The sequence below is a fragment of the Rhinatrema bivittatum genome, chromosome 19 (genome assembly GCF_901001135.1).
Source record: "Rhinatrema bivittatum chromosome 19, aRhiBiv1.1, whole genome shotgun sequence".
NCBI classification, from domain to species: domain Eukaryota; kingdom Metazoa; phylum Chordata; class Amphibia; order Gymnophiona; family Rhinatrematidae; genus Rhinatrema; species Rhinatrema bivittatum.
Window position 1 is genome coordinate 3541168 of NC_042633.1, and position 12338 is coordinate 3553505.

Consider the following 12338-nt stretch of genomic DNA (forward strand, 5'->3'; position numbering starts at 1 on the left):
GGCAGGAGGCAAGAACTGTCCAGAGTTCCTCACAGTTTGATAATTTGATTTGTTTTTAATTGTTAACCATTTTGAGCCTATTTGGATAACGTAAAATAAAAGTATAATAAATTACTAAATGGAAAAATAATATGATGACAGCAGGTTGGTTTATTCTCAACAGATTTCACATTCGGTATTACCGTGACATATTGGCCATCATGTTTACAATTGAAGAAATTAACCAGAACCAGCATCTGCTGCCAAACCACACCCTAGGTTTCCGGTTCATGGACTCTTGTCTTTCAGAGGTAGTCGCTCTCCAGGACACTCTCCTGCTGCTGTCTGGGGGGAACAGAACAGTCCCCAATTACAAGTGTGAGACACAACTGATTTTGGCAGGCATCATTGGGGAGCTCTACTCTTCAGTGTCTGAGGTCATGGCCAGGATACTAGGAGTTTACAGGATCCCTCAGGTATGAAAATTCTCAGACTATGTTTCAGTCAAAGAGTCATTGGCTTACCACTTGATCTCATTGTGTCTTCTCAGTCCATTATTCCTTCATTGCATTCATGGACCATCAGTTCTTTTTTTTTCTTAAGGAAACTGGAGCTAGACATCCATAGATCTAAAATGGCAATACCCAAGCAGGCTCAGATGAAATGGAAACCCTTAAAACACTCTCACTATTGCTCACCCAGCTCATTAGTATATGTTATGCCCTCCTTGGATATATGTGAGAGAGATGATGGAAATCTTTCTTTTCAGATCAGCATCTCAGCACAGCACCCCATGCTGAGTGATAAGCATCAGTTCCCATCTTTCCTACGCACCTTCCCTGCAGCCACTCTGCTGCCCCAGGCAATTGCCAAGCTGCTCTACCACTTCAACTGGACATGGGTGGGGATATTGTTTTCCAACACAGATCTTTCCAGCCTGCAAAGTCAAAAGATACGGCAGCATATGGTGGAGAATGGTGGTTGTGTGGCATTCCTGGAGAAGATTGATGATCGCTACCCAAATGACAGGCTAGTGAAAGTGGCAGAGGTGATTCTTCAATCCTCAGCAACTGTGATTGTGTGCCTCTGCTATGAAATGCACCTCAAGCCTATATTGGAACTTGTCTCCTTCCGTGAAATCACTGCTAAGGTCTGGGTCTTCTCATCTTCATTTACCATCAACCCTCATATGTTCACCAGGGAGTCCTGGAGACTGCTTAATGGCAGCTTGGTGTTTATTGGATCCACCAATGACATCCCCCACTTCACTAATTTCCTCTACCATGTTTGGTCTTTCACATACCCATGGGGCACGTTCTCCAAGCTCTTCTGGGAAAAGGCATTTGGGTGTCAATGGGAGGTACAGAACTTAACTCATGTGGTAACGGGAAAAGACATCATTCCATGCACAGGTGAAGAGGACCTCAAAGCACTGGATCCAGCAATTTTTCAGTTGAATGATTTAAGTACCACATATCATGCTTACCTGGCTGTTTATGCTTATGCACATGCACTGCACAACATGATTTCAGTTGAACCCATGGAAGATAATTTTGAAATAGACACCAACATTCATAATATCAAACCATGGCAGGTAGTGGAAATAATAATTTGATTATTTAATACTAAATACAAACAATATCCTGATGGTGTTTACATTTTAGCAGTTTGAAAATTTATATGCAGATGGTCAGACAATAATACTACAGCAGATGGTCAGTCAGTACATCACTGGTTTCATAACTGCAAGAAAGCTTTCAAAGGCCAGAGGAGAAGGTATAGAGTTACAATTTAATTATCAAACTATAAATTGGTAACATTGGCAAATTGTGCTTGGTCAAGATCTTCCAGAGGATCACTAGCAGATATGAAGGTTGGAACTATCAGACAATAACTGAAGCACTAGGTGTTTAAGTAGCATAGATGTAGCCCCCATCCCATTGAGACCTTGAGCCTAATCATTTGAATACTACAGTAATAATCACACAGGAAGCTACTTGTGGTGTTCAACTTAACTTTTACTGATAAATGATTGAAAGTTTAAGAAATTGTTCTTTTACAAATCTTTATTCATGTACTATCCATTTGCACTTTTAGTTTCCAATAAGTTTTTTATTTTATACTTCCAGTTATTTTATTCAGTTGAGTTAATTTGTTCTTTTATTAATGATCTTTTCAAATGGTAAAGGTGGTTTTAAAGCCTCCTCCCAAAGTTAGTGGATAGGACAATTAAACTCAATTTAGATAGCATAAAGTCCTCTATCTATTCCTTTCTCCAGATGTTCCAGAATGCACTTCTTGTCCAGTCTCCTTACTGTCCTTACTGGTACTTGGAGGGTAACTCCTTGTTCCTTATTTCAATATCCAGATGATATCATAGTGGTTAACAGCAGGTGGGTGCCACTGGTCATCTCTAAAGTCCACTTCTCCTCCTCCCAAGAATTAATGGAAATTCATTCCCTCAGAGGCCTTTCTAGTGAACATGGATCTTTCAGGATGAGAGACTCTCACACTCTTTTTAGATATTAAATACTGAATCCCTTGATTCTTGAAAATCAGATAGATCAATAAAATAAAAACCAGTTTCAAAATGCAACCAAAAAAATGATGGGTGGATAAAATCTTCCTTCACCCAAAACCAAAACAGGCAAATAATGATATCCTTACAAAGATGGGGAAAAAATAGCATTTCTCCGAGTTCATACCTGGTTTCATCCATGGAAACCCAAAGGTCAAAACCTGGAACATGTTTCCTTCTCAAAGGACTAAACAAAAATCTACACTACAAAATGGTGGCACTGGGTTTTATACTCTGCAGACTCCCATAGAGGGGATCTAAAATCTAGTTCTGTTACACCCCTCCCTGTTAATATGGGTCATCTGTCTTAGTAGAGACCCAGTAGGCTCTCTGCACTTGTTAGCTTTATTTATTTATTTTAATATACCAACATTTGATCTCAGTTGAGATATCACACTGGTTTACATTTGGGTACTATAGGTATTTCCCTATCCCCAGAGGGCTTACAATCTAAGTTTTTGTACCTGAGGCAATGGAGGGTAAAGTGACTTGCCCAAGTTCACAAGGAGCGACAGCTGGACTTGAACCCTGGTCTTCTGGTTCATAGTCCACTGCTCTAACCCTAGGCTACTCCTCCTCCCTTTTTTGGGTGTTATTTGATGTGTTTGCTGTTTTGAAATATTTTATTAGCATTTGAAAACATTTTATATGCATTTTTAATTATTCTTTGTTATTCTATTTGTCAGTTGTTTTGGAAATGTTTATTCTTTTTATTAGTATGCTTTTACTATTATGATTAATGTTTTCTATTTCTTGATTTTGTTTATTGTTCTATGATGATTGGTAATGTTTCTGTTTTTCCATTGTCACACTGCTACAGAGTCTGGCTGGTTGCAATTTCTTGTTCAGTTTTTATCTGCACATTTCTATTTATACTTTTTGGTTTATATATTCTATATTTGGTAAGTGTCTGTGTTCTGTGTGTGGGACCAAAGTGAGGTAGTATGCTAGTTTGTAATTTCTGTGCACGTATCTACAGAAGCCTAGCATGTTCAGTTTTCCTCATAAGAGGTGTATTGGTGTTTTAAGACCTGGTGCCATATTTGCAGTGTTGCCTTTATTGGTAGGAAAGTTGCTATTTGAGTGCTGACAGTTAGTGCTGCTTTCGTATGGGAGATTAATTATATAATAAATGTAATTCAGTTTACTCATGGCTTTCTGAGTAACAAACCCAAACTCAACATGTATTACCATAAGCCTAATAATATATGGGTTCCACGTGTCTCTTTTTTTTTTGCAGGGTTTTCTGATTAACACAACAATAGCACACGTAAATGTAAAATATATGTTTTTATTTATTTATTTATTTATTTATTTATTTATTATTTTGTTATACCGAGTTTCATGACTAGAATCACATCAACCCGGTTTACAATTAACAATGTGTGTAAGGTAGAGAGTAACATAGTAAACAATATTCCCAATTCAAACTTCAAATACAGAAAACAATATTATGGATGTGAGAAAGTTACAATAAAACAGGGAAAATTAACTAGGATCTGGAAAGGGGGAGAAATTGAACAAAGAAATATTTACATGTTGTTGTAAGTGCTATTTTTACTTCAGAAGACTGGACTTGAATGCCTTTTTTCATGCATATTTTTAAATTGTATGTGTGGAAGGTGGGACTGGTGGGGGCAGGAGAGAGGGCAGTGCCAAAGACTGCGAAGCTTGCCTAGGGCACCTAATACCCTTGCCCCAGCTCTGAGACTTCTCTCTTTCATCTTGCATCTTTCCTGTGCAGGGATAATGGCCACTGGAACCATTCAGTGAGAGGATGGCTTCCCTGCCGAACTCCCACTCCTGGAATTCTCTTTTCCACTTTCCACTGTACCACATGGGTGCAGAGGTTTTACTGACTTCGTGGTCCCCTCCCAATGGGGAGTGGCGCTATTCCTTAACACTCTTACATTATGCCAACATCACTACAGAGGCAGGGTCTGGTTGAGATCCCCAACCCATACTGAGGGCGCTCAGAGCTGCTGAGACCATTTTTTAGAAGGGGCAAATTGTTTACAGGGGGCAAAGTTTGCCACACTGTTACTTAGAGAATTTCTGGTCATGTTATAGCTCTTCCGATGTATATATTAAAACAGAAATCACTGTGCCACACCCTCTTCAGCAATAATTATAATAATAAATAATGTTTATTTATTTTTATTTTATTTAAAATCTTTTCTATACTGTCGCTAAGTTAAATACCATCGCAACGGTTTACATGTTGGCACATAAATTAAGGTGATTGAGTGCGTACTATAGTACATTCTAACAGGTGCCGCAAGAGGTTCGGTTACAATATATCAAAAGAACTAGTAGTCAATTGAAAAGTGAAGTAGGTCATGCCCAGGTGTGCCTTTATGGTACTAATCACTGGTAAAATTCTTATTCTCTGTATTTTACAACTATGTTTGTGGTGATATAGCGTTGCACAATCTGAGAGTGGTGCAGTGTGTTGATGCTCTTCTGCCTATTCTCGTATTTTTTCTATTCTCCGGTCTCTTTATAGTATGCTTGTTTAAAAAGCCATGTTTTTAAACTTTTCTTAAAGGTTTTGAGATCGTTTTGTAATCTGATCTCTACCGGCATTGCGTTCCAGAGGCTGGGGCCTGCTAAGGATAGGGCCCTCTCTCTCACCTGTGTTAGTTTTGCTGTTTTTACTGAAGGAATGATTAAGGGTGCTTTATTTGCTGAACAAAGGTTTCTGTGTGGGACGTGTACTCTTAGTGCTGTGTTTAACCAGTCAGCTTTTTCATCATGTATTAGTTTATGTATGATACATAAGGCTTTGTATTTTATTCTTTGTTCAATGGGCAACCAATGTAATTCCGCTAGGGTTTCAGTTATATGGTCTCTCCTTAATGTTAATTAATGTTAATTAATTAAAGTTCTTCCAGTCCTATAATACATGATACCAGATGCACTAAACATTTTCTCCCATAATTATAAAATGGAAAAAACTCTTTAGCAGATTTAGCTCATCTCATGAAATGAGATGTTCGAAGGCAACATTGCACCATCATGAGATAATGCATTAAAATTGTCGATCATGGGCTGGTATGGAGGCTCGGTGGCTGCATTTTGCAATGGATGGCCCGCACCATTTTTTAAGATGGAGCTGGCTGTCCATTGCTCCTACCATGTGACAGGGGCCAGCCAATGGCACCGATAGCCCCTGTCACATGGTAAGGGCAAAGGGCCACCAGCGCCATTTTGATTACTGGCAGCCGATGGCCCGAGAATGGGAGATCACTCCCGGGACCCCTGCTGGTTCACCAGGTACTTTAGGAAAGTTTTTTGGTGGTTGGGAGGGTGGGAGATTGTAAATAATTAGATTTAAAGGGTTGGGGTAGTTTGTTTTTTTTTCAGCTCGGGACAGCTGAAAAACAAAACCATCCAGACCGTGGGAAATGGAATTTCCTGTAGGTCCACAATACCGATACCGATACCAAAACCGGAACCAATTCCGGCACCCGATTCACATTCCTAGAAGAGAGTCAGTCATTGTACAATGGTGACACCTAATGGCCAGACTTGAAGCACATGATTGTTTGCTTCTAGAAGGAGCCCCGGTTCAACCCCCCTGGCTGAGGACTTCAGCTTTTATGTCTGGGCTAATTGTGCTGGAAGAGGATTTAAAATAAGTGAAACATTCCCAGGAATTTATGAATAAAGGGTGATGAGCAGCAGGAGATGGGACTCTGACCTGTTATGTTCCTCCCCCATGTTCTCTGTCATTTTTTTACCACAGAATGCGACTCTATTGCTGCACATTAAACTTTGCAAATGTAACACAGTGATATAGTAAATGACAGCAGATAAAACCAACATGGCCCATTCAATCTGCCTAGCAGCCATAATATGTGCATCTACCCAAAGTCGATAAAATTCCCACATGGAGCCCAACTCCCAATGCCATTGTGTCCTCTTTACTGTTGCAACTGCCTCTTTGCAGGTTTTTCCACGCTACTGAGGAAGCACAATGCAGCCATATCACCATTGCCTTGAGCAGCAGAAGTTGCTCAGTGCAGGTTGCCCGGTGCTTCATTACTATCTCTTGCCACCAGGGATCCTGGGAATTTATCTCATGATTTTTGGAAGTTTGTCTCTGTTCTTCTCATCACCACCAACTCCGGGAGGGCATTTCAGGTATCCACCTCCTGCCTTTATTCCAGAATCTACCCCCACTTGGAGCTTAGTTCTATAACTTCCTTTACATGAAATGTATGGGGAGGGTCCCCATTGTGCATTGCTTCTACTCCCTCTATCCTCCTATTCCTCATTCTACCATAGTGCTGTGATGTGCTGCAGCCACTGGGGAACCAAGCTCTGTCTTTCTCATCTCTTCTCTCATATTCTCTTACCCTTTCCACGCTCTTTTTCATCTCTTCTTGTCTCACTCCTCCTTAGCATTTCTTATATCTTTCAGCTCCCTCGCCTACACATCCACTCCAGTTTTCTCTATCATACACTTCCATTCCTTTTCTTTGTCTCCTATTTCTTCCATCTCATTTTCCTCTTTCTCCATCTTCACATCCATCTTCTCCATCTTCACATTATTTCTCATACCTCCACATTACATACAATTTGTCTCAAATAACTCTCTAGTTCTCTTGCTTTCTAACCCATCTGCCCATTCCTTTTTTGGCTTCCCCAGAATCTACACTAACCTCATTACCTCACATTCCAAAAAAAATCTAACCCCTGCCTTACTTTCTGTTCCTCAGCAAGTCAACCCATCTCATACCCCCTTCCCCATCATCTGTCCTTGTCTTTTCCACTCTCCTTCATCAGCATCTGCCTGCCTTTCTCCTCTTCTCCATTTACCTCCTTCCCCCCTTCACTAGTATCCATCCCACTGCAAACATTCCCCCATCCTCTTAGCACAAAGGCCACAACATTCCCCTCCCTTCTCTCCCTATACCTGGAGACAAGAGGCACTGAGATCACATTTGAGAAACAAGTTCCATCCCTCCCCAGCCAATCAAGGCAGGCCACAAGACTGCAGACTCTGCTGATTGGCCACAGGCACAGATAAGAGGAAGAAGTAGAATAATACTGGTAAGGATAGCAAATTATGTCTCTGTTCTGCCTTCCTCCATCTACTCCCTCTCACACACTCTGCAGAACTAAGGTTCAACAGATTGGCTGCAGGAGGCAGGTGGGTGGGATAACTCACTAGAATGGTTGCAGGCCATCATAAAGTGAAAGTAGAAGAAGGCGATGGAAATAGGAGTACCAACTCTCGCAGGTCAGTCTGAGCAGGCTGAATCAGTCCCAGTTTAGCTTAATTGCATGAAGAGAGATCAGATTTACAATTTTAGTCATGCAATGTGACATAACCAGGACTGGATTAATCTGTTCGGGTTGATTTGGGTGAGGTGGCAACCATAACTGGATGTCTGGGGAGCTGGAGGCATAACAGAGGGAAAATAATGTGATTGTCCATAGGGAAATCCATAAAGGTAGAATACATTTGCCAAAATTATCTACCTATTTAGCATAATGTTTTTCTTTCATTACTGAATTCTGTAGGTACTCCAATATCTATGGGATGTGCGTTTCACAACAGAATCCAAAGAGGAAGTCTACTTTGACCTGAATGGAGATGTTCCTGCTGTCTTTGACATCTTGAATATCCAGATATACCCAGATGATAGCAGCCAAGTAATAAAAGTGGGGTAAATATGATTATAGGAAGTCTCCAAGGGATGAAATCATTCTGAACATCACTGCTATCTTATGGAACCAAAACAACCAGGTGAGAAACAACATACTAATATGTTGATCATGGTAGATAAAGTCTAATTGATGTTTACCTCTTAGGGTATATCCCAGTTGTCAGCTGTTGAAGTTTGACCAATGGATACTGCTCTTTTCTAAGTCAGTATTTTATTGACTTCCTGTTTGGTTCTCTGCAATCTTTAGTAGATGAGGATAAAAGTGAGTTTACAAGTTCCCATTCTATCCCCTCCCTCACTTTTCCAACCCCTTCATCTTCCATATTCTGTTCCTTCACCTTCCACTTATCACCTTCCATCTTATTCTCTTCCTTATCTTTCACCAGACTCCCATCACCTTCCAACCTTCCCCTCCCAATCCCCTCATTTACTCCCTCATTTCCAACTCCTTCACTTTACGCATACCTCTCCTTAACCTTCCATCCTTCCCCAAACCTCTTTATCATTTCAACTCTCTCACTTCCATTCTCCCCTTCTCTTCTCTTTATACTTCCCCCTCATAACACTCACCCTTCAGCCACCATGACCTTCTGTCCGTCTCCCTAATCTAACTTCCCTTCCTCCCTGTCCTCATTTCTTCATAGCCCAACAGACAAGAGAGAAGACTTGGTGGCCAGTGCTTTTAACTTTATCTTCTTGTCATCAGTTGCTCTTTCTTCTGTGCAGAAGTGCTGTTTCAACCAAACTGCATAGAAAAGAGGAGCTGCTGCCAAGAGGAGAAAGCCAGGAGCACCAAAGCTGTGTATTTGGACACATGATAAGTGGGGATCAAAACAATTTATTTTCAGCCCTGCAACATAGGCTTCTAAGGGAGAGGAAGCAGAAATGACAAGAGAAGCAAACTGTTCTTCTTCCCTGAGGGTTGTACATGAGAAAGTCAATTCTATCTGCTCTTAGGCCCAACGTGCCAGTAATTGCTCTGACCCAGGGCTTCAGGAAATCCTCTGCCCTGTGGGTAGAATCAGGAAAGAGAGTGTCAGCTCTATTGCAGCTGTATTAGCAAGGTGCCATAGTGCCCCTAGTGGATAGCACCCTGTGCAACAGTATAGGATGCACACCTCAAAATTTGGCCTTGACAGCAGATAATGACCATGATAATGTTCTAATCCCCTTATAATTCACAGACACCTCGCTCAGATTGTAGTGAGAGCTGCTTTGTTGGATACAGGAAATCTTCCAGAATGGGATATTCGACCTGCTGTTTTGACTGTGTCCCTTGCTCAACTGGAGAAATAGCCAATGAAACAGGTGAGCCACTTTTTGACCTTCTGTGAGATAATGTGAGACTCTAACATGCCAAGGCTTTGATGTAAAAAAGCTTTGATACACTATACGTCATTATTGAGTTTGGCTGATTTATTTGGGTTCCATAATTGCTGTTTGCCCATGAGCCAGTCCTCATTTTGCACCTTCTGCATGCTAGGAATTGCAATTCCAATTTCTGCAAGAAAGGAATAGAAATGGAAGGTCCATAGTTACAATGGGGCAAGAACAGATGTGTTAGCCTGTCTCCAATGGCATGAATCTTGTTGGTGATCCTAATTGCCCATCAAATCTCACGAGTCTCTCTTTTTCTGAACAGCCTTATCCATGAGAGGTTCCTACAGTCAGGACAGCCAGCTACAGAAATGTTGAAAGAGGCAATACTGGGCATTCTAATCTCAATTTTCTTTTTTTTAACTAACTCAGGCTCCTACAACTCAACTTCTATGATCTATTATTGCATATAAGGGCATCATTACAGGCTGGGATACTTTTGTTGGACCAACATAAAAAATGCACTGATGTGATTGAAGGACCCTTGAGATCTTGATATTTCATATACATGAGTATTTCAGGATAATTTTTATATTCTTTTAATAAAATACATCTTAATAATGTTGATTTGAATAGTGAAAGAACCCCTGAGTCACTAGGTAATGTTTCCAGTTTTATGGCATTGAAGTCATGTGGTATAGATGTAAATTTATATCTACCCGAGAGCAAGGGGAACTTTTTGCACATGGATTTCCATGCATACTTTCAAAAATCTAAAGTTTTCATGCAAATATTGATTCCGCCTCAAATCCACCCATAGAATACTTATACAGAATGCATTTAAATGGTGTTCCATGCTTTTCTGTGCATACCACTCAGTGCTCTTTTCATAGAGTCTCTTATATTCATAAAACTAGATTTTATAAGTGCCTTTGATAATTACTCCCTAATAGCTTTTCAATGTTATAACATAGACAGATTGTATCCATAGCATGGGCTTGCAACTGAGGTATTTCCTCTCTTACAGATACAACAGAGTGTTGGAAGTGCCCAGAAGATCAATGGCCCAATGAGAGTAGGGATAAGTGCCTTCCAAAAGTCATCGAATTCCTGTCCTACCAGGAACCCTTGGGTGCAGCCTTGGCTACTATTGCTGTCATCTTGTCTTTGACCTCCATCCTTAGCCTCATCATTTTCTACCTGTTCCAGGACACACCAATTGTCAGAGCCAATAACCGGGGCCTCAGCTACCTTCTCCTTGGCAACCTCACACTCTGTTTCCTCTGCTCTTTAACATTTGTTGGATTTCCCACAAAGCTCACTTGCATGATCCGCCAGCCAGCCTTTGGATTCATTTTTACTGTCAGTGTGTCTTGCATATTGGCAAAAACAGTTACAGTGATCATTGCCTTCAAGGCTGTCAACCCTCACAATCAGCTCAGAAAATGGGTTGGACCAAAGATTCCTAACCTTATCCTTATTTTCTGCTCCTTCATCCAACTGCTTATCTGCACAATTTGGATTGCTAGCCACCCTTCCTTTCCTGAGAACAACACCAGAACAGAAAGTGGGAAGATAATCATTGAGTGCAATGAAGGGTTGACCATACTCTTCTACTGTATGCTGGGATATATGGGCTTCCTGGCCATCATTAGCTTCATTGTAGCCTTCCTGGCTAGGAGACTACCTGACAGCTTCAATGAGGCAAAGTTTATAACCTTTAGCATGTTGGTTTTTGTGAGCGTATGGCTGTCTTTCATTCCCGCATACCTTAGCACACAAGGAAAGTATATGGTTGCAGTGGAGATCTTCACCATCTTGTCCTCAGGTGCAGGGTTACTCTTCCTAATCTTTCTTCCAAAGTGTTATATTATTCTCCTGCAGCCAGAGATGAACACGAAGGAATACTTAACAGGAAAAAATACCACACATAAATAAAATCTAAGTAAAACATCCAGAAACAGAAAGGCAAATTGCACTGACACAAGGGCTACAGAACTTTTCACCTCTAGGTGGATTATGCATAGGATCACAGAACCCATTGCAACTAGTACTGTAAGAAGTAACCTCAGCAGTGATAACTCTTAATATGGAACCTAAATTCATGTAACCACAGCATAGGCTACTTTTCCCTATGAGAATCATCTTGGAAATAGTCAAGGTTATTGGAATTCAAAAGTATGCCAAAAGGTTAGCAAAAATGCTAAAGTATGTTAAAGGTCAGCAGGAAGTTTTGTTTCTGCCTTTTGGATTCAACCTAAAAGGTATCATATGACTTACAAGGATGAAGAATTTTTAGCATATATGAGATAAGAAAAGAGTAGTAACCTTTTGAAAAACATTATATAAACAAACTAACCCACTGGTTTTCAGATTTGGAGGAGGTGATGTATATAACCCAATGCACAGCTTCAGAAATTATGACCTCTGCATTTGCTTTACACTGCATTGCTCCATAACAACTTACTAATAAAAAAGAAATCTCTTTACTGACTGTCATTTTTCAGTACTTATTACAACAGTGAGAAATGCCCATAAAGGTTCTGGTGCCCCATGTGAAGAGGCTGCAGAGGGGGTCCACGTGCTTTTCCCTGATTGGTAAGTAAGGGATTTTCCTTTCCCTTTAATACAGGAATACTTTGTTCTCCCTCTTTCCACACCTAAAATAATGCAGGCACTTTGGGAATTTTACAGCATATTGACAGCTGAGAGACAAATTTGATTTTTAAAGTTTTAGATTTTAGGTTTACTTAGATACACAGGGTAGGGGATTCCACTGATGGATT

The 12338-nt window shown here is 40.5% G+C and overlaps 1 protein-coding gene across 1 annotated transcript; it reads left to right on the top strand.

Moving 5' to 3' along the window:
* Positions 1 to 200: 200 nt before the first annotated feature.
* Positions 201 to 11510, top strand: LOC115081059 (vomeronasal type-2 receptor 26-like). The gene is made up of 5 exons (XM_029585573.1): positions 201 to 455; positions 749 to 1573; positions 8090 to 8221; positions 9420 to 9543; positions 10580 to 11510. The coding sequence occupies exons 1-5, from the start codon at positions 201 to 203 to the stop codon at positions 11488 to 11490; spliced, it is 2247 nt and encodes a 748-aa protein (XP_029441433.1). The 3' UTR covers positions 11491 to 11510.
* Positions 11511 to 12338: the final 828 nt, after the last annotated feature.